This window comes from Diadema antillarum, unplaced genomic scaffold, assembly GCF_040938485.1.
Source record: "Diadema antillarum isolate AM-2024a unplaced genomic scaffold, OU_Dant_1.0 scf00000070, whole genome shotgun sequence".
Lineage (NCBI taxonomy): Eukaryota > Metazoa > Echinodermata > Echinoidea > Diadematoida > Diadematidae > Diadema > Diadema antillarum.
The window spans coordinates 2,168,147-2,195,167 of NW_027270959.1; the positions used below are offsets into that span (position 1 = coordinate 2,168,147).

Consider the following 27,021-nt stretch of genomic DNA (forward strand, 5'->3'; position numbering starts at 1 on the left):
TTCAACACCCGTGGTGTTAAATCTAACACCGATGTTTTTACAGTGTATGTACCTCAGAAAGGAATTTATGTTGTTACTCGTGACCACTTGTACGATTTCTTTGAAATTGTTACAAATATGTTCTGTAAATGTATTGTAGATAATTTTCCCTGTTTATTCAATGGAAATGGAAATAAGATTGAAATAAATTGAAAATTGAAATCAAAAAGAAATGAACAGCTGTTGTTCTATGCCGACATGCCACATCATATTATCTTGGCAGCTTCTATCACGACTTATCGTTGCATTGTACAATGTATAATTATATATACATTTGTGCACATCCGATAATAAAGTTCAATAAAAACTAATGTATTCCATTCTATTTTCTCCTAAAGTGACTCAAAAGAATGAATTTCATTGCTTTCTTTGTGTGTGTAGGCGCGTGAGAATTTGTGGCGAGGCTGTCTGTGTGTGAGTAAGTTTTGCACATGTTGCTTGCGCCATGGATTGTGTGTAGTGGGGAAGTGCAGCCGTGCTCAGCAAGCTGCTTCCTTTTGATGTTTGTCCATTCGACGAGTACACATGCATTACAGCAATACCTGTAATGTGTTTGATTTAGTGCTGTTATCAACTTCATTTTGGCACACTTCATTACGGGGAGATATTGTAATCCTACAATCAGGCAGTTTACTCGCCCTAAATCTATAGCCATCATATGACGCTTTCGATCTAATTTTGGTCACATTACGTTTATTAGTCGGATATTCCGTGGATCTATTTGTTGTGAAACTAGGTAGACAGATCGCATTACTCGACTTTAAGTGAACTCTCCATTCCATGGACTCTCTACATTATACGATGACACAGTTTTAGAGTGAACCTATCCTAATCAATCAAAAAGTTGTGGACCAGTATGCTTGTAATGATTTGGTTGTAATCTCCATATTCATCTTTTCTTTATTCTTAACAGAACCAATTTAAAGGAACTATTTACCATTTGGAGCAAGTATTTCTACATGTTCGAATTATCACATTTGATGCACATGTTTAGATCAGTTGTATCACAAAACATCCTATCATAATATTTAAAGATTTCACAATAAAGCTTTAAAAATAGAGAGTATCCCTACTTTTCTCAAACCATAACTGTAGGCAGCTTATCCTACATACAACTTTAATAAAACTATATGTTCATTAATTTTTCTTTATATCTATGTATTAACAACTAAACATTGAGTATACTTAGCAATATGTTTATATCGGCTGTTTCTGTCCCTAACTTACATTTTAAAACTACTTTAAAGAAGTAAATCTGGGTTTTTGTTTCACCTGAAAATTGTAAATAGTGCCTATACAGTCAACTCTTTATGCTTGAGAACAGACAGAAAAAAAAAACAGAAAGAAAAGTAGAAGAATATAAATTAAAACAAAGCAGAGCCAGAAACTGTACAGGAACATTCACACGACGGACACATGCCAACCCAAACAGATACTGAACATGACGCCTGACATAAAGGTGCAAAGGTTTGAATGAAAGGCAAAAGTTCATGCGATTAACATATATCAGTACTTTTACAATTATCATGGTAGGCCTATTTACGGAATACATCAGGTTGGGGAAAAAAAAGGAGAAGAATCCATGCAGGGAAGTAAAAAAAAATAAAAGATAATCAAAATGATTTCATCAGCTAAGAAGATTCTGACTATTCATTTTTCTCCTTGACAAGACCATGTATTTTATTACCACCAAAGTGTGTGTAGATGAACTGCAATGTATCGAATTGCGAGTGGAAGGAAAAGTGAAATCACGATAGTAATTTCTATCATCCGCCTTTATTGAGCTTTTATTGAACATTTCTCTGCTCTTCTAGCTGAATTATACAGATCGAGAGCTTATCAATATAACCCTGAGCACTCGACGTTTCCTCATTAATTTAAGATTATGATGTGGAGTTGGCATTAGGGCGATTTAAAAGGGGGTAGAGAGAGAGGGGGGAACGAACGTCAATTAAATACCGAACAATATTTGCCTTCCCTTTTTAACGAAAGCCGTTGGCATGGTGACGGACCGAAAGGATGGCACCATCATCGCCTAAAGATTAATGAACGTTCTCTGACGAGGAGATCGATAGCTTTCGATTCCAGATCGCCTGCACAGGGAAGAACATACGTCAGTCAAAAACTGAGCTTAAAGGATTTCCTTAAAAAAAAGGTAAGATCTGCACTATGTTTCATATATTTCTTTCCAAGCTTCCAACATTCTTTTCTAAGCATACTTTTCCTTGTTTTTCCCCGTTCATTATGGTGCCAAAACAATTTTATGGTGTATTTCCTCGGTCGTTGTTGTTACTGGTGCGTAATTTGCTCTGTTAAGGTCAAGAGAGAATGAAATTGGTCGATAACCTTACATAAGACTACGTGGCCAGTTTAAATTGCTCCTTTCCATCTCTTTTATCTAAAAGGCATTGTTTAGCATTTGCAGATGAAAAAAAAAAAACTCACCTTCAGTGCTTCAAAATAGTTCTAAAGGGATAGAAACAACCAGTGTAAAAAAAACCCAAAACGTTAATCAGTATAAGCAATGTTAGGTATTGTTGAATATACAAAATGTGAATAATAGTTTTGATACAATTGTCGAGATTTAATCGTCTACAGTTATGATTTAGTGAGAAAAACAGTGATATCTCCTTATATTTTAGACTTAAGTGCAAAATTTGTATTTGGTACGATGTTTTGTTGTACAACTGACCTACACATTATGCATGAGTTATAATAACTGGAAAATCTTTAAATCACTACTCCCAATGGTAAACAGTGACTTTAATTACCAAAAAACAAAAACAAAACAAAAACACAACAACAACAACAACAACAAACACATTATTGATCCAAACTACTTGTACTTAATCATGTTAATGTTTTTACTGTCACTTGCAGGTCAAAAGCAGCTCGAACAACTGGTCCCATCATGCCAATCACCCACATCGATGTCCACCCATTGAAGGAGTTTGCCAAGCAACAGACCGTCATAGACGTGGTCAGTGATGGCAAAGTTGGACTGGACGCACCTGCCAAACCTCAGACTTATCGCGACAAGGTTTCTTGGTTCGCCATATTCTACAGGTACATTCCGGACGCTGTGAGCCTGTCTGGGCTGAAGTACGCTTGCAATCCAACGGAAGTCAGGTGGCGAAGGTATAACGTTTGATTGAAATGATTAAACTTGATTTTAAATTAAGGAAAAGTGTAGACGGTACTCTATTAATAATGTGTAAGAGAGAAATTTGCTCAAAGAACAGAGGGTTTAGGTCAAGGGTCTAGGCAATGTATCACGCAAAGGGGAATGATGTTTTAGTAATTTCTGTATGATCACATCCTGCAAAATATTTCCATTGAGCGTTAATAATCATCGATAACAACAAACTGCACATTGGCAGATGTATTGGTGATATCCATACCCGCTCTTGGTCTCCCAGACTCAGATGAAATTCAAGCTCTCTAGTTTGCTTCAAACGTGTGTTTTTCCTTCTACATATGTTTTATGTATGCGTGTGTGTGTGTGTGTGTGTGTGTGTATGTAAATGTGTTGTGTGTAATTTTTGTCCGCTAGCTACTTTGCCTTCCATCAGGTTATCAACAATCAGTGTATCTTTCTTGTATTTCAAAAACATATCGCCTCTTCTTTTTAACACAAAATGCAAGGACACATAACTAGTGTTCACCCCCAAAACCCCTACCCCGAAGAAATGAATAAACAAAAAGAAAGAATAAAGCAACAGAAATGGGAACTTCATGATGTGTTCAGAAAATAACTGCTAATGTCAACTTGAAATCTTGTTGCCTGAAGTGTGATACGATTCGTTAAAGGTCGTGCTTACCTTTGGGAGCAGTGGTGTAAAAAAAAAATGTTCAGGTTATCACATTTTACGCATTTTATGTGCAGGTCAGTTGAATCACAAAACGCCCCATCATATGAACAAAAAAAAAAATGCGTTGAAACCCACAAATATAAGAAGATATCACTAATTTTCTCATTAAACTATAACTGTAGACGGTATAGTCAATTATTATAAGCCATTTTTATCATAACTACATTGTTCATATTTTGTATACTTAACAAGATTTAGCATTGATTATAGTGATTAGAATTTTTATAATGGTTGTTTCTATTCCTAACTAACATTTTAGAACTATTTTGAAGCACTAAAGCTAGGTTCTTGTTTCATCTGCAAATGATAAAGAATGATTTTGATATACATTACAGGCGCTGCCAGGAGAACCCCTGTAAGGATTTATGATCTAATTTTCTTTTGATTGGAACATGAATACTTCTCCCTCAGAACTATTTGGCTTCTAGTTGTGCTCACCTGCTGTGGCGTATCTACGCAACAGATAATCAACAGGATCCTGTACTATATGTCTAGGCCAGTGAGTGTGGATGTGGTTTACAAGTATCAGGACTCCGTGCCCTTTCCATCCGTCGCTATCTGCAATATCAACGCCTTCAGGTAATGTCGTCGGGAAACCCGCAAATCACAACAATTAATACAATTCAACAATTATTATTGCAACACACAAAGTGAAGAAACCTTTATTGGAAAACACAGATGCTATCAGTATCCTTTGTCAATAGAATATTATATTTTTCACGGTTTCTTATGACATAACATTTTTTTTTTGTAAATTCAACCACATGGAGACTTTAATTGCAAAGCAACTTATCTCCTTTCTTGTAATTCCTTTTTATGAGATATTTGTGTTTTGTCCTGTTTGGACATTAAGAGAACGTAAAGAAAATATGGATTTTGAAAATGATGATGTTAAGAATGTTCCTTGGTATGAAAAAAGTGATTGTCGTGATTGTTGGAGAGGTTTCACTTTGCTCTATCGGGTAAGGCAATTACTTGTACTTTATAATGTTGACATTTTAGAACCCAAAGAGAGAGAGAGAGAGAGAGAGAGAGAGAGAGAAAGGAGAAGTTGGAAACAGATGAGTCACACCGGCACCCGCGTTCTTTCCCCCTTTTTTCAGGCTATTCAATCATGAGCAATTTGTGGTTTATCATTCAGATGCGTAAAATAATTCTTAACAGATCCATTCCCTCTTCATGTGTGGTAGCACAAAGTTGCTATGAAATCCAAATCAGATTTTCTCTCCTCTTCATACCACTTTGTGTTTCAGAATACAAATTCTTACAGGTCCTATTTGCCTTTTGGAGCAGTGATTTCAAAACTGTTCAAGATATCACATTTGATGCATATGGGTAGGTCTGTTGTATGACAAAACATACTACTATATAAACTTTTTTTTTTTCAATAAAGGCTAAAATATGAGGAGATATCAGTGTTTTTCTCAATAAACCGCAACTGTAGGTGGCTTAGTCTGGGAACATTTTTATCATAACTAGTGTTCACATTTTGTGTATCTAACAAAGCTTAACATCGGTCATACTGATTCAAATTTTTACAGCGGTTGTTTCTATTCCTAACACACATTTTAGAACTATTCTAAAACACTAATGCTGGGGTTTTTGCTTCAACTGCAAATGGTAAATTATGCCTTAAATGAAAGCATAGCGTGGCAAGGAAATCTTGGTTCTTGTGGTTAAAACGCAAAGCTGTAACATAGATTATGAAACAATTTGAATCGATACCCAGAGTAAAACAAAAATGTGTCAAACACTTTTCTAACTTCACAGGTCGTCGCAGTTGAATGACACCGACATGAGGAAGTTTCTAACGACTTGGCAAACGATGGACGAATCAGTGAATGTAACCGCATTCAAGTCTGTCCTGTCATCGTACAATATGACCGACATGTACTACACGCTCGCTCACCAGCTCAATGATTCCGTTAGACAGTAAGATTTATTTCAAATTTCATATGAGATTCTAATTTTCAAAAGCCCAGTTTTGTTGATACAAATTCAAGGGAAACTACAATGTATACAACATTATAATTATGTACATACACACGTGAAACTAACGTCCAAAATAACTGTGTTATTGGAATAAAAATTGCTGATTAATTTTACATTTCTTATAAGATCTCCCTTCACATTCTCACGATAGAGTAATTCAGGAGAGAACAAACCTCTTAAAGTAAAGTAAAAGGTCATGAAAACTTCTGAATTTCTTTTGAGATTAGAGATTTGGCATTGAGGTTGATTTACTGAAAGTTCCTTCGCGTTTCATTGTTTTAAACAATATGACATATACAGTAAGTAGTATTTGTTGGATTGACATCTTGTGACATAAAATTATCTTGGTTTCGTTATGTTGAACTGCGATGCGCTATCATGTATCACGTGTTTATGTAACATCATAAGCGAAGAAGTGTTTTGTATCAAGTTTACTTGTTCACACCAATCGAAATTGCAGAATAGAATGAAAAAAAAAATGTAACTGAATATCACGGACTGTAAGGAAGTTATTTTGACTTTTTTTAAACCAAAAGTAGTCACAATTTCACCTGAAATTACAGAACTGTCAAGGAAATAATCACCGAGACAATTGCATGCTTATAGCTGTTGTCATACATAATTATGTTTTATTCCACTCTCTCTGTTCCAGTATCAAGTGGAATCAGAGGTATTACGACACTTCTGTCATGACGGTTCGAATGACCGACTGGGGAGTCTGCTTCGTGTTCAATGACATCGACAACGGACAAGAAGGTCTAGTAGTCTCCTCTCCAGGTAAGAAGAAGAAACAGTTGAATATAAGTTTTAGTACTCAAGTCTTGGAAGGGATATCAGTACTTTATAGCGCGCAACTCAGTTGTTGTGATATTATGGAATAGATGAATGTGTCTGTGAGCATTCAGACTGCTATCAACGCTGCATTTTATTTCATTGAACAAAGGCAATGAGGCTGTCATGCGATGATGCGTTTTTTCCTTTTTTCTCTAAGATGTCTAGAAATTAAATGCTCAAAGTGTTTTAATAGCATTAAATTGTAAATGAAGGAATGACACAAAAAAACGTACGCACGTGATTCTTGTAAAGGCAGTTTTAATGCTAGAGACGTTTATTTGATACCTCATACAGAACAATGACTTGATAGTCCCCTTTCAGTAACGGTAGGAAGACAAACTAGTACCTGCGTTCTCTTGCAGTTTTTATCCTCATTTAGGAGTCTTCCAGGGGAACTGTCATGAGGTTCCTTATAACATGTATACGCACACTTCCCACCAATCAGAGGAGAGCTGTACTTCAAAGTTCGGTGTAAGATTGGGTATTTCCATTCTCTGCCTTCTCACACATCCACTCAGGGAGGCTGTATGGGTTCGAAATCGTGCTCAGCGCGGAGCAGGAGGATTATTTCTTCCAGCCACAGACGAGATACGGAGCTGGCTTTCAGGTTCTTCTCTACGACCGCGGGACGGAGCCCCAAGTTGAAGGACAGGGGTTTTCCATCGGAACGGGAGTTCAGACTACTGTTGGAGTGGATGTTGTGGAGGTGCGGTATTGTACACATATCTCTTTCTCATTCTCCCGTTTTCGCTTTGCATGTATTTAAGTTGCAATCGAATTCCACTCATCAGTGTTATTATTTCTAATGCTGACAAAAAACGTTCCCAGATTTTGTTGTGTAGAAGGATATAGTTATCGTATATAGTGTAATTTTGGTTGAGACTTAACTTCAGGTTTTTATCATTTTTTGGAGAGAAAGTGAGAACCCTCTTATGAAATATGAAAGAGCATGTAATTCCATGAGGATTTCAACGTTTATTTGATGAAAACTGTTTTTGAAATGGCTGAGATATCCAAAACAGAGTGATCCTAATAAAGTGTGGGACCCACATTTTTATTACAATTGTTTCATTTTACTGTGTTTTTGGATGTTTCATCTATTTCAACCCCGATTTTTATCAAATAAACTCTGTATTCCTCTTAAAATGGTATGCTCTGTATTATTTCATAAGTGTTTTCTTGATATCTCGCAAAAAGAAGAAGCATAAGCCCAATTTTCATCTTCATCGGTACTGTACCATCCCTTGATATATATGAGCATTACCAGTTTGACCTGACAACAGTATGAATTTTGCAGGCACGGTGCATGCGAGTATGATATCGTACCATTATTCATAGTGCAACCATAGAGTAACTCACTGCAGGTGCCCTGGTAAGTACGGGGGAGTCTCACAGACACCACCACATAGCATAGGGGAGACCGGGTCTAGTTGTTACACGGGCAAGTTGTTACACTGTCATTTTCTCTATTATGATCAAAAGAGTGCGTTACTTAGTAATATCAAATCAAAACGTATAGCCAACGATCTCTGCATGCGAAATCTGGCGTTGCCTGGACGTCACATGTAGAAGGTAGGTCCAAAAAACACTTTTTTACCTCTCCGAGTAAAATTTTGAAAAATTCGATTTTTGTTTATTACACCAAATCCATTCTTCTCCAGTAAGTGATGAGTATGTGGTTGAAAGAAGCATGTTTTGGCTGTCTTTTGGTGAAAGTAGCAACACGTGATGTTTGATTGTTTATTGGCCACACGTGTGAAAAGTTTTTGAAACGCACTGGGTCAAGTTGTTACAACAACTTGACCCGTCTGGAGAATCGAGTGGTGTAACAACTTACCCCAATGCACTTTCAATTGAATTTATGGTTATACACACACACACACACACACACACACACACACAAACACACACACACACACACACACACACACACACACACACACACCCACACACACCCAACACACTCATACACCCCAGCATAGGCTAACATGCACACCCAGACAGGCTAATATTAAGAATTACCTAACACGTCAGATCTGCATTACCCGATATGAGTTGACTTTCTACGGTGTAACAAAGTACCCCATGTTGTGTAACAACTTACCCCAACATCGGGGAAAGTTGTTACAAAATTTTGTGTTTATTGATTACGTAATATCTTGTTTATATTATCTGGACTTCCAAAGTTTGTACTGTTTTTAATTAAAGGAGGAAATAAGGTATCCTCAAAGCAAAAATGAAGCCAATTCCTCTATTCATTTTTTGTACAGACCTAAAAATGTGAAAATTGTAACAACTAGACCCGGTCTCCCCTACTCCTTATGGTCCTAGGCGCTCTGAGATTGACGCTTTTAAGAAAGGGCTCACTGTTATATCCCTTCTATCTGGCACCATAAACCAAAACTTTCAGAACGAGCAAAATGGAAGTGATCGTGCCAATATACTTTTTTTTTTTCACTGTATGCACTGACACTATCTTCTTGGCTTGATCATATGACCACATCGTGTTTTCACCTCATGTCGAGCAAAGAATTTCATCTTGATGTTATGTTCACATTTATATATACAGAATTTCATCTTGGTGTTATGTTCACTATAAGCAACACGTGTAAACCTATTACTCCTGTAATCATTCTTTCATTAAATTTTTCTCTCCTCATTATTTGATGTGGTACATGCCCGACGTAGTAACAAAATGCAAACACGTCATCATTGTTGTCATTTTGTTGATGTAATTATTTATTACTTTCTTTATCAATTCGTTTATATGGATCATAATACACCAGGTGAGGAATCTGGAGGAACCAGTCGGAGAATGCAGAAATAAAACGCTGAATTATTACGACACCTATTCCTACCCTTCGTGTGCACTGGAGTGTTTATCAGACGTCTACATCAGGCAGTGCGGTTGTAAAACCAAGGCTATGAAGGGTAAGTAAGCATTCTAGACAGCACTTCGCATCGCAAAACCCCTTAGATATGGCGGGATCCTAAAGATGAGGTTCTAGCACCTAGCTGCAAAATGACTACACCAATTCAAACTATGAGTATTCCCTACTAACTCAGAAGTATGATAGAACATACAAATTCCTGAATTGCTACTTTTTAGACTAAAAAGTTTGAAGAATTAGGGACAAAATGGAGAAAAAACTACACGTACATTTAGGTCTGCGCCTGTAAATGTCAAACTTGAAAAATTACCTACGTGAATTGATAGGCAAGACCCAATTCCTAAAACTAGCCTGTTTGACTAGAAACAAACAGCCAGAATGCATTTGGCTTATCATATTGAAGATGACAAGGTTCCGAATATTTGCGTGCATAGGACATAATGTCTCAACTATATAGCGCAGTTAGCACGTCAATATCAAAATTGTATTCAAGGGGTTTGAGACAACAAAAAAAAATACAGCAACAAATAAGCTAGGATTAGTCATTGGCTACATCCTTTTTACCTTTTTATTGCTGAAATGTTATTAAAGGTTAGAAACAAATAAATGACTAAATGACTAAATAATAAATATATATATATATATATATATATATATATATATAGATAGATATAAATATCTACGTTTCTGTCTTTGTAATCATATTTTATCCATGCTCAACAGTTTTGCTTGCATAGTCACCCTGATAGAAATATTTGTTTTGAAAGTGTCATAAAAATGTAATCGAAGTCCACATACTTAGCGATACGAACCCGACTGATAGTCAATGTGGCAATGAAAGGTCAAAAGACACCGTGCACGAGTCATCATCTTTTATCCTGCTTGGATAATGCAGTATTGTGTGATGAATCGGATTTTACTCATCCATGAGGAAAACATTATAATGACATTTGCTCCTCGTTTTCTCCGTTCAACACCACAAGATCGCATTGAATATTTTTCTTCTCGTTTCATGTTTATACGATACACAGGCGAAGCAAGAGAGTGTACAGCTTACGAGTATTTCACATGTATCCTCAGAGGTACAGGTAAGACAGCAGAAGCTAGAATTAGAACAGACGTAATTAAGTTATTGCTTTTCATACATGCAGACAGGGCGAAAATTTTGTCGAATATCTTATACTTATCACTAAGTAAGACGGTATATAATCACTAGATACACATTCAACGAATTTCCAAAGGATGCACTCATAAGGTTTTTTTTTTTTTTTTTTTTTTTTTTTTTAATCGGCATTACAACCCATCATTCATGTAGGTGTCTTGGGTAAGCAATATCATTCATTCAGTAATGTTTGAATACAGTTATTGCCAAAGTCTTGTCATAATATGTTATGTATAGCGTTAGTGACTTCAACCCGCCTAACATAATAAAAGCTGCGATGACTACAAAATCGTGTTCACGCAACGTTTTATTTGTTTTATAGGGAATCAATCTATGGACTGCGATTGCCCCATGCCCTGCTTCGTCCGCAAGTACGAAGCTTCGGTCTCATTTTCCACCTACCCATCTGACTTCTGGACTGATATTGCGGCCGAGGAATTTGATTCTACTCCATCCGATATCCGGTAAGTGTTTTATTCACTTTCATGCTAATTTTTTGGTCTTTAATTTCCGATATCGACTGACGAATACAGACGAGTGTTAAGAAAGAAAGAAAAAAAAAAACCGACATACATAATTGAGAACAGTGACGTACGTATAAATTATCCTGGTTTGTTTCATGAATTTCATAGTGTCGACAAATGAGTGTCATACAATGCAATGGATTGATCATGGATACGCTGTAGTGAATGCCAAAAGAGAATACCATTTAAGTGTACTCACTTCTTTCTCGTAATATGGAATATTTGTGTAGAAGTGAAAAACGACGCATCATAATCTTGGAATGCACAATAATCAATGACACTGAAAGCAGAAGCATGCAATTATGCTATCATCGAAGCATAAGAGCCTTAGATTTTACCCTGAGTCTAACTTGTCTTTAAACAGCAAACGTTATTGCAAATTATGTTTTGAATATCAGATCCACGCGATTAATTATTCACAAGTATCCTCAAAATGGAAGAAAATGAATTATGATTTTTAATGTATGGAAATATTTTTTTTTTCTCAGGTCAAATTTCTGCGCATTAAATATCTTCATGAGAGATCTTTCCGTCCAGAAAATATCGCAGCAAGCAGATTACACCTCATGCGCTCTTTTGAGTAAGTCGATCTTATAAAGGGAACTGTGTTACATATATAAAGAGTAAAATAAATCTATGAACTGCCTGGGGTTAACCAGGGAGGTGAGTTTTAATCCCACCACCCTGGGTTAGCCTATTTGTAACTATGGAAAATAACGAACACGTGCACCTGAAAGACTTCAATGAACCAAGGAAGGAAGGACTTACAAACAGTGGAAGGGATATGCCAGAGACCCATTCACGAATAGACAGGACACAGTGATTATTATATATATGAGATTAAAACCTAAAATGGCATTAAACGCTTTATCCTGGCGAGGAAATTAAGCGCATGTTTTAGAGACAAGACACCAAACAATGTGTGTATATATATATATATATATATACATACATATACACATTTATTGTACAGATACATACATAAGCATAATTGCTTATGCATATGATTGTGACCGTGCATCACAAAACCGACAAAAAGTCGCATGCACTGATTTTGTGTTATGATTGAAAATAGGTGAAATAGGTCAACGAAGCCAATCTTGAGTTTTTCATATTTCTGTAAAAAACAGGTCTTCTTGTTTATCATACTAAAAAAGTGGGATCAGAAAATGAGCTGGGAATTGTGTTTTTAGCAATTTTTCTTGAACACTGCTAGTGTGATTAGGTGTTTCTCACAGAGTCCTCTTTCCATTTCTTATAAACCCTGTCCATACTCTTCACTTTCAACTCCAATAACTATAGAAAGAATAATGCTACTGCTCTGAAAGTTGGCAGTAATCATCTGCAGAATGTCTTGATAAAGCGTGCTCAATTTGAACCTAATCTGATAATCCTTTGATTGTTGTTGCTCCAGTGGTTAACATCCTTTTTTTTGTTCCATTCATAGCACAGCTAGCATGGTTTGGTAAAGATTAAGCGCTTGAATAGACCTTGTATTTCAGAGACTCTTTTCTCAGTTCACACTTTCCAGAGTGTGTGCTCTCTTTCCAATATTAGGATAGATTAGGAGAATCTATTTGAATTGAGTTATACATCATTTTAAAGCTTAAAGTCTGCTCTTTCAGAATCTGCTCTTAACTAAAAATGCATGTCTGTCGACTTTTTGTAGGTTTTGTGATGCAGGGTCATATATTTGAGATTTGACGTATTGGCTCTACGAAGAAATGGAAAAGTTAACTTGAAATGCAATGAATAAATCATGAGTGTATTCTACTCAAACTTTCGGCGTCCTACGCCTTCTTCTGTTATACATGTATAGGAGCATTATGTATTCATATATGTATATTGATACAACCAGATGATTTAATAAAGAAAAATGAAATTATATCTGCAAATATACATTTTAATACATAAACACAAACACTCAAAAATACGACTGCTTTATTTCCACATGTACATTTGTTTATATGAGTTCAGTTTGTCATATAATAATGAATAATCTATCTGCATTGTTCAAAGTTGAATTCAAAATTTCTCTTTAATCTTGCAGGTGACATCGGAGGCTCCCTTGGGTTGTGGCTAGGAGGAAGCATTCTGACGGTTGTTGAGTTGTTTGATCTGTTCGGATACTCCATCTACGTACATTCCTACAGGTTGCCGTCGAGGTATACATAAACAAAAACCAAACACCTCTGATAAAATGCGCTACCTGTGGTGCGGAAGAGAGTTGGAAAAAATGAACGGTTGAAGAGGACAGAAATAGCCATTTATTATTACCAATAAACTGTCTTCGAGCTTAAAACCGTGTGACCTTGTAAGGGTCGTATGCACGATGATGCAACAAGAGATTGCCGGGGCGGTGCCCCTTGAGGTTTTTAATCTTTTATTTGGAATAAATTCTTTTAACTAAATAACAAATTGATGGGATAAAGGCATTAAGAACCCTTTAAAAATGATCCGCGGTACGTCTTTTATTTGAGTGAGTTTTGATTTAAAAAATTGATTGGTGACAATAGATCAAATTGTAAATTTTGATGTAGTAATTACTATGATGTAAATAAGAGTGCAATGACCGTACCTTGGTTCAAGCTTATTATGTAGGCAATAATGTAGAGGGACCAGTGCATGTAAAATTATGCTGTAAAATGGAGAGACGCGCCTTTAAGATTTAAATACATTTTCAGCCCAACTACGCACAATCAGGAATACGGCATGCAGTCTACCGCATTTTTGATAACTACTGCTTACGGTTGTAAGAATGAAGGTTGCTATATTATTTTTGTTTCCTTGAAATCATCAGTTAATCTATCTTTGGCGGTTAGTGTCTGCTATGTGTCTATGTGCGTGTGTGTGTGTGTGTGTGTGTGTGTTTGAGACGGGTGAGGCATGTGTGATATTTGAAGTGATTGGACTCAAAATGAAAGAAAGTACATTGACACATATCACTTTTTTGATAAATCGCTCTCTTCATACCTATCCACATCATAATGACTTCTCGTTCCTGTGAATCTAATTACTTTCAGCATAAATAACTTCCAAAAATCATAGTAAGAGCAGTGTGTGTGTGTATGTGTGTGTGAGGGGTGAGGCATGCCATGCAGCGTGATATTTGGAGTGATTTTTCTCGTACTGAAAGGAAGTACGTTGACATATATCACTTTTTGTAAATAGATCAGTCGCTGCAGAACAATGCGTATCACGAGGATTTCTCCTTCATGTAAATTTCATTACTTTCGGCATTAATAGCGATTTACTTATGCATGGGATTGTGTTTATATCTCGATGTATAGTACAGTGTATAAATTGTTCATGAAATGAGAGAGTGGTCTTTTTATACAGTTGCTGACAAGCTTTCACAACGAAATGTAAGCATTCTTACTACAATATATCACTTATTTATCTACTTTTGTATCATATGCAGTAAAATATCGCGTCCAAAGTATTTTGTACCTCACTGTGGAGGTGGAGTACATTTCCTTTTTTGATTTTCAACCCTCTCCCTTAAAACAGAGAGACACATACGGTACATGCCTAGTGATATGCGCTTTATACGCACTGTATATTGGACTACATTGAAGTGAATAAATCTAGATGAAATATTATTTTCTGTTAGTTCAGTTTCAACAAAGCACTGGAAAATACAAAATTTGGAAATTCGGAATTTATGAGTGTTAATTGTAAAGTCTATTCAACAAAGCACTGGAAAATACAATTCAATTCTATTTGAGCTAAATTGACTTACTCTCAAATGTTCACAATGAAGGGATTATCTCTGTAATTACCATAATTAATGAGTGCATTATTAAATGTGTATATGAAAACATACACACATTCACACGAGATAAACACACACTTTCCTGCTCACACATATATATATATAATTATATATATACATAATCATATATACATACACGTAATCAAAACACACGTATAATCATGTATGTGACCATGGATTAAAAAAAACAACAACAACAAGTCGCACGCAATAATCTTGTGTGGGAACTCAAAAAGGTTAAACGAGCAAACCCAGTCAATCTTGACTTTTTCATGTGATCTAAAAGAACAATTTTCCTCCTATTTATTATACAAAAATTTAGGCTCATGAAAACGAGATGAAAATTATATTCTTGACAGTTTTTCTAGATCTTTTTTTGTTGGTGTTGGTAGAATAGTGTGATTGACTGCCAACTGTAACGGTCCTTTTTGCTATGGCAAGGAACCTTGTCTGGTTCTGTAAAAAAAAAATCAATAATACTGGTATAAAACCACAAGAAATCAGATTCTTATATCGAAATCAAAAGCAGCAAAATCACCAGTTGAAGATTTATTTTGTGACGAAACTATTAGCGAGAAAGTTATGCTGTAACGGATCGAGACATGCCACCTTTTGGCACACCATGGCAAAAAACAAAAACAAAAACAAACAAACAAAACAACTAGTCAAACAAACACACACACACACACAAACAGACCGTTGCCGTCACAGTGGAGGCTTTTACAGGGATAGCATGGAAATGAATAAATGTCATGCACAAAGTAGAAGATCAAGGATATTACATGTATAACTGTATTACTATGTTTTGTGGGGAATGCACCCTCCAAGCATTGCTTCTTCAGCATTCCTCCCCATCTCCTACATTTTCTACACTTTAGAATGTTCTGTGTGCTTTTTCTTTTTCACCCTATCATTTTTATAAATATAGATTTCATTTATCATATTTGGTAATGTTGATGAAAGATATGCACTTATATTTCATGTGAAAAAAAGAAATGCATTTACAAGTTCTGCTGTAGATGGAAAAATAAATGAATGGAAAAAATATGCTACGTGATGATGTTATCGAAGTGTCTATACGAGCTGGCAGATAAAAGCGCGCAAGGTAATGAGTGTTTAATGGATGACAGCGCTGACAGAGAGATAGTGTGTGTGTGTGTGTGTGTGTGTGTGTGTGTGTGTGTGTGTGTGTGTGTGTGTGAGAGAGAGAGGAGAGGGGAGGGGATAACTAACTATTTTTGAAATATTGCGGTCATTTTTTGGTCCAACCATTATAATCGAGCGTTCTTTCCTCATCAGACAAGTAGAAGAGTGAAATACATGGATTGATGTACGTATGGCAATTAATCGATCGAAAAGATATACAAATATTGAATTACTAGTATTTAATTCAATAAAATGGAGTGGGTTGGATACTTATATGTTTCTGAAATTGTTACTACATTTACGTTTGTTTGTAACCGTAAATGAAAGTGAATGAATGAAATAAAGTAAAATTAGATGATCGGTAAATCAGTGCAGAGTCAGTCTGTCAGAGGAGAAGTTTGCAATCCTTTTATGCTAATTAATACGTGTTGGATCTAGGATACAAGCCATTAACTATAAATTTGTAATGTCTTATCCATCATCACCGGATTTCGCTTGACGCCGGAAGCCAACAAGGTTTGCACAAATCATTTAAAGACAATTTGCGCGTGAACCAAGGACATGTTCATTATTGGGAGAGCTGTCCACATTGAACATCAGCCATGTTTAAAGAAAAATAAATCCATCCATAAAAGCAAGGCCACATATACTTTGAGGTTTTACCTTCAAAGCGTTATCGTTATATGATTGTGGCACAGCACTTAATAGCATTCAGGTAAACTCTGTTGTTATCTGTAGCGAAAGTCCGTCGAAAATAACTACGCGTGTGTGTGCGTGTGTGTGTGTGTGTGCCTTTGTGTGTGTGAGACTGTGCGCATGTGCGAGACTAGCTGAATGTGCAATCAAGTGGAGTGACAATTACTTTATTCATCTGTTCATTGTCTACTTCTAACCTGAAAACTGCACGCATCACGATGCCTGATATAAATATTGGATTTAGAAAGGAACCCTGAACAACGCTGAACATCAAGCAAAAGAAAAACAAATAAAACAAAACAAAAGAAGGGCGTGTAGGTTTAGGCTTTGATATGGCATTGGGCTGGTCGCCTTTCAAAAGACACTTTTTTATCTACAGGTCGCCAGGTATCAGCAGGGAGATGGAATGACCTCTTTTCATTTCCCTGAAATCAGTGACTAATCAATGCCTTTGAATCCTGTATGGAACCACATCATTTTAATACCTCAATCATTGGAAAACAAACTTTAAGAAAGAAGACTGACATATGAGAAAACTCTTAACTTGACACCGTTAAATTGAATTTTTGTAAGTATTTCCGCTAAGGATGAAACACGTTGCCTGCATTCCTGCTTGCACGAAGCGAAACAGAACGAAATTATATTTTCTGAGACCGACAGAGTAGAAATAGAGCTGAAATAATTGGTTCAAAGATAGCACCAGTAAAAGAGAATTCTTGTCATTACTGGGCACTCATTGTTAGAATGGACAATTGCTGTTGAGATCTGCACTTGATATCAAGCGGCGTAACAAATCTGCATAAAATTGAACCAGCTTGGAAAACTGACATGTGCTAAAATCAACACCCTCCGTTGAGTTCTTCCTCCATATTTGCCCACTGCTTTATACATCAAAGATGGCAAAAACGGCATTGGCATCTTGAAAAGATGATACTTGAATGAATAATTTAAAATTCCACTGAAGACATAGCAAATTATTTTTTGTCGTATCTTTATTTTTCTCGCGTGAGGATAAAACATGGAGTGATGAAACAGAACTGAATGAAATGTCGAGTGCCATGGCACCGCATCAGCTTGTCCATGACGAAGTGATACGATAACATCACCTTCATCACAAAATTATGATGCTAGGAGCATCGAGGGGGGGGGGGGGGGGGGAGGGCTACAGCCCCCATCCCAGGCGGCCACCTACCTTTATGGGATCTAACGATATTCCTAATTGTTATTCCCGTTGCCTAGCAGTTAATGGACAGTGCGAATAATTCCCTCCAATCAAGGAGACGAAGGGTCAATATTACGTTTGTAGAGAAAGAGAGTTGATTGCTATACTGCCATGACTGCCAGGAAAAAAACGAAGTGTCGTCCAAACACAATAAGGCAGTGTGGTGCATTTTTCCTGAACACATGAATTACCAAGGCAGTCAAAATCGATGACGCATCTTCAATGCCAGGTGAGACCAATACACAGAACCTCCTGAAGCGATAGCTTTTCGGTTTTTTTTTTTTTACATTAATTATCCAAGTTATGGTGTTCGAATGTGTCATCCTAAGTCGCATGCTACTTCAATGGAACAGGCTCTCAATATAATATTACAATGACAGTAATGAAAATGTAAGTCAGTGAGTTGGTACAGCTGCTTTAGTATTATTTTAAAAATGATTACCAGTCATTACGCTATTAACGAGACAGAAGGAAAAAAAATCCATCCATCATGAAGGATTCTTCAAAATGTTCGTATGTTTTTGCAATCAATTGTACTTTTTCGTTTTGCAACGCCATTTATCAGAATTAGGTATAATAAGTCTAGGAGAGAATGTATCAATCTTACTATAGAATATCACTTTCTTGTGTTATCTCTCAATTCCCCTGACCGTTGAAATTAGCATATTTTTCTTGTCTTCTTTCAGGGCACATGTACTCCTTTGTTTGCCTTCTTTCTTTGTCGTCTTTATATCATATTTCCTTTTTGTTATTTTCCTCTTTTAAGGGGGAAAGATCTGTCATCTTTTCTTTTCACGCTGCGAATAATGTTTCAATAATACAAATGACTTAGTGGTGGAGTAGTGGTGCATGATGCATGATGCTAAAAGGCACGTTGATATTCAGTAAATAAAACACTTCGCAATTATCGTTCAGTGAATTGTGCGATCCGCTCCTTTCATAACGATCATTCAGAATGCCTGACAGATCGATGGATGCGTGAAGTTGCTGAAGGAGGCTTTTTCTAGCCTCACCGTGTTAGCATTGTACAGATTGGCATACGTGATTTGCTAGTGTGCCAAGACATTTTTGTGAAAGGGATTAACGAGTCATTTTTTTTTTAGTCTTGACTACTACTGAGTGACAATAGGATCGCAGACCGAGAAGTGTTGCCATGCCTGTAAGAAGAGTTGATGTTGCCAGTGTAGGCCTAGAATCGAAACAACCAGGACTTTCTGTCATCCATACACCAGAGATCGGGACGGATGACACCACCTTGAGTCCTCCTCCTTACGTGAGATACCGGGATAAAGTGTCATGGTTCGCCATTTTCTACAAGTCCATTCCCGAATCAGTGGGACTGGCGGGAATCAAATACGCCTTCAACCCAACAGAAATTAGAACGCGACGGTAGGTAATATTAATGTTCTTGTTCACATCGATACACAGGAACAACTTGCTTTTCAGCATTATTCCATACGTACCAATATACATAAACATCGTATGAAAGTTCTCCTTTTGATTTTATAATGAACTATATACTCGTTCTCATCATTATCAAAACGAGCCCTTGGATTATGCCGTTATTACAGGTGCATGGATTTATCGATAACCATTATCAGTACTTTATCTTATCTGTTTACATGTTGAGCCAAGATTACGATATAGTAGGCCCACTGATGTTGAAACACCCTCCCTCTCTAAGGGTGGGATTTCACGGAGCACGCGAACGATTTGCGAATGACGCGAATGGCAAAATCCAGCATTCGCATTTTAGTCTGCAAAAGATCGCCAAACAAACGTGAGGGTTCGGAAGCGTCGTCAATTGTTCGCGAATGTCGTTTTTACTTCGGCGAGAATTTCAAAAAAGTTTGAAATTTTTTGCGAACCTTTTCCGCACGATTAGTCGGGATTTGCTCGTGAATTGTTCTCGAAAGTGTCTTTAAAGCTTCGTCATAGGCGCAAGACCTTCGCAAGACACGCGCGATATTCGCAAAATGTTCGTGAAACCCCAAACAGACTCCGAAACTTTGGAGAATGTCTCGCGTATGTTACGCGAAATCTGCGAAGTTTTTCCGATCATTTTACGACGTAATCGCAAACTGTTCGCGTACCTTTTGGGACATTCTCGCGAACGTTTACCGCACGTTTGGGGGATGTATGACTTATACGTTATCTACAGATAAAAATCGTAGAATACATCTAAACATCAAAGAATTATTAACAACTATAGTAAGAAAAGAAATTAAAAACTAGCAAAGAGAAAGAAATGTTTGATATAATATACAAAAAAAATCGCAGAATACACTTAAAATTAATCTCAAGTATGTAAAATTTCATTTGAACTATAGAGATTATGTGTGGGAGGAACTGCTAAAAAATCAAATGCTTTACTAGTGGAGATAGGAAAAAAATGTAGGCAAGCACACGATAGAGAAATGAGAGAAAAAGAAAGGAGAAACAGAGCAAAGAAAAAAAAATTCAACTGAAGACAGCTTCCACCTCTCCTTGGGTACATTTTCTCCCATGATTATTGAAAATTTGTCGTTGTTCGCATTTCCGTCGCGTGTTCTTCGTGTACGTAACATGCTGTACTTTAGCAATGATACACACGACATTCGCACATACGTCGTGGAAACTTCGCACAAATTGCGCAAGAATAGTTTTCGGCTTCATTGTCGGAACACATTCGGAGAAAAACTTTTCCGAATGTTGGATTTTGTCATTCGTGTCCTTCGCAAATCGTTCGCGTACTCCGTGAAATCCCACCCTTAGTCATTGACATCTCAATATGATGGCATCGATGGCACTTGCAAAATACTCTTCATATGTTTTGTGGAGGAAGGAACCCAAACAATTGCCGCGTCGTGTGCGTAGTAGACAAGTTCCTCCACTTGGGGTGGCCTTTCGCCGTATAAAGCTTTCGAAAGATAAAACAAGACAGATTCTATGTTTCTATGTAGGCCTACACTCACCAAAAAGGAAAAAAAGAAAGAAAGAAAAGAAAGCAATTTTTTTTTTCCAGTTCCGATCATTCATGAAGGATTTTGATATAAATCAAAATGGGGTATTTGTAGAAATTTTCTAGTAATTCAAACCTCAAAGGGAATAAAGCAGAGAAGGTGATAACATGTTGATATTTTTTATTTATTCTTTAATGTTAACAATTTTAGTATTTATGACACGAATTAAAGAACGAAATATTGCTTTAATTTTTCCTATTTTGAAGCAACAAATAAAATTCCTAAAATTTTGTTTAATATTGCTTCTTCTGTAATGTCATTTTGATTTCGATTTGACAGAAGAAATGTATTTTTCCTTCATTATTTTTATCCTAGTTGTCATTGTTTTATTGAAGAGCACCTTCTCAAGATTGACAGCTTGATTATTCTTGCAATTTATTTTGTTTACTTTGGTGCCTTGGAAGAGAAAAAGGGATATATTAACACATGCGCAATGTTTCCCGTTTAATTGACCTACCAGGTTGACAGGCAATTAAAGCACATTTAATGTGGTAATACGTTTAACATACATAGTATCAAATACATTAGTTTTTGTCCAAATATTCTATAAGAAATATGAACTTGTTAATATGAAAAAGTGTTCGCATCCATCATTCAGGAGAGTAAATTTGATATTATGTATCTGCAAATATACGTACATATACACCTGTCCAGTTACATTATATAGATTGTATATGATCTTCAATGTACTATACGATATCAAAATTATAATAATTATCAGGGATAATTATCCATTAGGAGTGTCTATTGGCTGGAATATTGTGCATGAAAGAGTTCGTATATTTTGCTGTGGTTAAAGGGATTGCATATTTTCATTGAGATGGGGTTTAGGTTTCCAACTTTTCGCTTTATAATTGAAAATCACTCATGAAATATAGAAATGGATACAATTCTAAGATTATTTGATGAAAATTTGATTTGAAAAGGCTCAGATAAGGAATACTTTGTTTTACATATTTTATGCATTTCAAAACTGATTTTCATCAAATGAATTTAAAATTCCCATTAGAATTGCATGCTCTTTACTATTTCGTGAAATGGTTTCTAAGTATCTCGCAGAAAGTTAAAAACCGAATCCTCACATCAACCAATACTATATCATCCCTTGACAAAAGTGCATTTATTACAGATGATTGTCACTTGGTACCAAATCAACCAATCGTACATATTGATAAAGGTACATTACATACATACTTCAGGTGTAGACCTTTCCTGAGAATGTTATTTTACTGCCAGATAAACTGAAGAGAAGTAAAACATAATGACAACTGCATGACAGAACACATATCATATTTTTTTCAAGGAATCTAGTGGTACAAGTTTCAAGTGTGCGATACATGTATAATGGAAAACATTTTTATAATTATGCTTTTTGTGGTAAAGATGTGTTCATTCATTTTGAAATGTGACATTTATTTCAGTGTTTCATTCTATTCATTAAGTTTAGCCCTTTCTTCTCAATATGTAAATGATCTTGTGTGCGTGTGTGTGAGAGAGAGAGAGAGTCTTGTAGAATATGAAAGGGTATCTGTATTTCAAACTTTATAACAATTTCATTTTGTTTCATTTCATTTTGTGCAAATTTGAATGGATGCGATCATGCTATCTAATCTCGCCCGAATGTTGGATATGCAATCAACTTTATAGGTGCAAAGTTAACGATTGCAGAATGATAATACCCGAAGCAATATTTCCCCGGACCACATTGATTAAAGATAAATGAAACCGAAATATGCATATAAAATAAGTGAGAACGGCAATTTTGGCAGAACACATAAGAGAAAATGGGGTCATCCCACGAGACCGACAACCTCGAGTCATACGGTCCACGAGACCGACATAAAAAAATAGGTCCATGAGTCATATAGCCCATGAGTTTTACGACTCGTGATTCATACAGCCCATGAGTTCGACACTGCGCACAAAAGGCCCATGAGACCGACACTATTAAAGCAAAGAAAGCCCACGCGACGGACACTACACAATAAAGGCTCACGAGACCGACAGTACACAAAAGAGGCTCATGAGACCGACATTTATAGGCAAAGAAGGCTCACGAGACCAACAGGATGAGCAGCGCCATCTACATTACAATTACCTGAACAGGATGTTCCATGAAGGGGAAAATCACATACTGGCGGCTGCAATTTCGTCACGCTATCGAGCGAGAGATTGTAACTAATTGAACAGTACCATCTCAACGACATCAAGTAAATATGTATTTCTACACGTGACGCTTTTAGAGGGCAGTTCTGTAACACTAAGAGGATCGACATTGTTATCAATATATATATATTTTTTAAAGATAGAATTGTCCTCTTCATGGGGCCCCCCCAAAAAAAAAACAAATATGTATGAAAACATAATAAAGGACAAGAACGATGTGTGGTTTGACTTTAGATGCCATCGTGCTATTTTTAGCAGGCTTTCCTAATTTCTAGATAGACGGTGGAGAGGATGTAATTTTTTTCCCGCTCTTTTCTTTCTCGCTTCACTAGTTAAGTATTCCTCATTAGATATCCTATCTCCCTGCTTATACCCGCCTACATTTTTTTCATTTTTTTCTCTGTAATTATAATGTATGACATTTCAAAGAATGAAAATGTTTTATATCGCAGCGATTCACCTCGATTTGTGGCTTGTATCTGTAAAATTATTCTCCTCAAAACAGTACATTTTTCATGAGAAAGAATTGCTGTTTTCATGAATGCACCTTCTTTTCCGAATCCTTAAAACTACCTTAATAGACGATTATATCATTTTCTGTGAATTTGTACTAAATCAGCACCTTTGCAGATGACTACTCCCCTTCCATATCATATAGAGCAAGTGTGCACTGCAACATTGACCATTTTCTTGACAAACACTCAAACACGCAAACACAATTAAAAATCTTGAACAGTTCAGGGGGCGAGGGAGGGCAATTGACGGGGTAATCCCCAAGCACCTCTCCTTTTCCATCTCTCATATCTTCTTTATGCCATTATCTGGGCACCCTATACAATTAATTGGTCTATAGGTGGCGCTGTTCATCCTGTCGGTCTCGTGGGCCTTCTTTGCCTAGTGTCGGTCTCCTGAGCCTCTTTTGCCTAGTGTCGGTCTCATGAGCCTTTTAAGCGTAGTGTCGGTCTCATGGGCTTTGTTTGCATAGTGTCGGTCTCGTGAGCCTTTTTGTGTGTAGTATCGAACTCATGGGGTGTATAATTCGTGGGCTTATTCTACTTGATGTCGAACTCGTGGGCTTTATGTACTCAATGTCGAACTTTTGGGCTGTATAACTAGTGGGCTGTATGACTCGTGGGCTGTATAGCTTGTGAGCTGTATTACTTGTGGGCTGTATGACTCGTGGGTGTCGGTCTCGTGACGTGCACCCGAGAAACTTTGAGTAAAATCCAACAATCAATTCATAACTTACGAATTTGCAGGTTCCGCTTAACTCTTAATGTGCCAGGCCCAAAACCCCTAACGTGCCAGAGGTTTTTACCTAAAGCTAGAATGTTTCGAAATTGGACCGACAATGAAATTTAAAACCGCCATATCTCTGAAACTATTGACTGTTTTGAATTGAGTTCTACACAACATATATCAAAAAATGTTTGTTCTTTCATGTCATGTAGTCAGTTTGCCATAATTTCTATCTGAACCTGAAATATTGCAGAAATAATTGGTACATCAAAAAAATTATTAGAAATTTTTGTGTAGTATGGAAAAAAAGAGTCAGTCGCGGTTTTTCTTCAATAGAACGCTCCCTTGACTCTGTGAGAAAGCTTTAGAGCAACATCTCCTCTTTCAAATGATAACAAAACTGCCTTCTAGAATTGTATGATTCCAAAGATACTAGCAGTTTATTTTGTCTTAGCAATTTCTCTTTCTGCCTCAGTAATTCATTCCCAAATGTGACTTCTTTAGTCCCAGATCCTGTATTTGCAACTGAAGTAATGTCCCTGGCCCTGGAGGAGTGTCTTTTGTCCACTTGAGAAGGAAGAACCTACTAATCCTCCTTTTGTCTCAGCGGACAGGGGGCGGGCGTATTCTATTGAAATCGGCTGGCCTTTGTCCGCGCGTAATTCCTATGCTAGCATGGGGGACGATTAGTGACGTTTACCAAAACAAAAGGATGAAAGACTTGACCGACGAACGAAAGCTGACCCTCTTTCAGGGACAAAATCAAAGCAGCTTCCCGCAGGACAGCATCCAAGTGGAACAATGCGAGTGGAACCGCATAGACAATACACGCAGATTCAATAGCATACACACGCGTGGTTTACCAATGAGACTTTTGGTCCATACACATCTTGCGGAGGGTGCGCTCACTGCGGATTTTCCCGACGTGAAAAAAATACATCTAGCTGAAAAATCATGTATTTACTCAAAAATTTCCAATGTAAACATGGTCATATTTTCAGTGGAAACGATGGTTATACTAATCAGCTACCAGTACATATCATTGGCAGTTTCTTGGTGTAACACATTACGGTACCACAATAACTTAAATGATCAATGCTTTTCTCGCTCTTCTTAGTCGCCGATCGGCGACCATGGCACGTCAGGACTAAGGTCGCCGTTCGGCGACCATGGCACGTTAAGAGTTAATAGGAAGATTTCTGCAGTTTGAGACGTCACATGCAATTACGAAGAATGATATGCCAAAAATAAAAAGAGAACCCACAAAATGTCATATTTCATGAAAAAAACACGCACACTCATTCGACAATGTTGTTCCTTTGTTTTCTGAAAGAGAAAAGTCATAAGTGTCCTTTCATTTTGTTACAAAATGTAAATACATTGAATTTATTCACATTTTCTTTATTGTTGTCCATTCGTAACTTGACGAAGTGTTAAGTCTTTCATCGAACGATGGCTTCACAAAAACATTAAAAATCAATTACTTTTGAACAATTCGACAGATGTTCTTCAAACTTTGCTTTACTGTGATCAACTTATGATTATTGCCTACATTTCTGCTATGTAGACTCTTCTGGCTGCTTCTGGTCTTGTCAGCGATGGGAGTGACAGGATACCAGTTGATTGACAGGTCCATTTACTTCGCCAGCAACCCTAAGAGTGTCGACATTTCCGTGGACTACGACAAGGAGAAAGACTTTCCCTCCGTCGCCATCTGCAACTATAATACTTTTAGGTAATCTCGAAGCTCACCTACGGTTTCTAATAATGTGTTTGGACGCCATACTTGAACACAGCTTTTTGTTGATTTTCATAAAAAAAAAAAGGATGGGATACCGAGGAAATTCCCCTCGACAACTTACGAGTGCATTGACTGATGAAAAAAGTAATGGGCCTACAGTACCTTCTCGCCCAAACACAGAAACGCAAATTATTCTGTAGACGGAATACATCCCATACTAGTACCGGCAACTCGCTATAGTTCCAACAAAGATGCCAATTTACAGGAATTTTGTTTTAAAAATGGTCTATGGCACCGCGTAAGTGCCGAGTCTACGCTCATTTGCTAATGTCACTATGTCACTTTATCACAACAGCATCGAATTTTCAATGAAGTATATTTCCGGTGTGTGTGTGTGTGTGGGGGGGGGGGGGGGTGCACTGGGCGCCCGTCCCTTTTATTTTCTGTTCTTTAAAGCCCAAGAAATATCCCGTTTTATGATGTCCTGACATGTACTTTCATCCCTCTTATCTCTATTATAATTGACCAGGCCACGTTATTTCGTGTTTTGCAGGGCAGACTTTGTGAGCGGAACAAAGTTTGGAGACTTTCTTTCGGAGATATTTTTCGATCCCGAGAGTATCAACATGACTGAATACAAACCCGCGCTCGAAGCCATACATAACATGACAGGTTTTTATGTCAACACGAGTCACACGCTGGAGAGCACATTGATATCGT

General features: G+C 37.0%; 1 protein-coding gene across 1 annotated transcript; it reads left to right on the plus strand.

Annotated features, from left to right (window-relative positions):
- Positions 1 to 1,480: 1,480 nt before the first annotated feature.
- Positions 1,481 to 13,489, plus strand: LOC139716834 (acid-sensing ion channel 4-like). Its single transcript, XM_071628367.1, has 10 exons — positions 1,481 to 1,506; positions 2,920 to 3,177; positions 4,323 to 4,490; positions 5,682 to 5,843; positions 6,556 to 6,680; positions 7,256 to 7,443; positions 9,524 to 9,668; positions 11,113 to 11,254; positions 11,803 to 11,894; positions 13,365 to 13,489. The coding sequence occupies exons 1-10, from the start codon at positions 1,481 to 1,483 to the stop codon at positions 13,487 to 13,489; spliced, it is 1,431 nt and encodes a 476-aa protein (XP_071484468.1).
- The last annotated feature ends 13,532 nt before the right edge of the window (positions 13,490 to 27,021 follow it).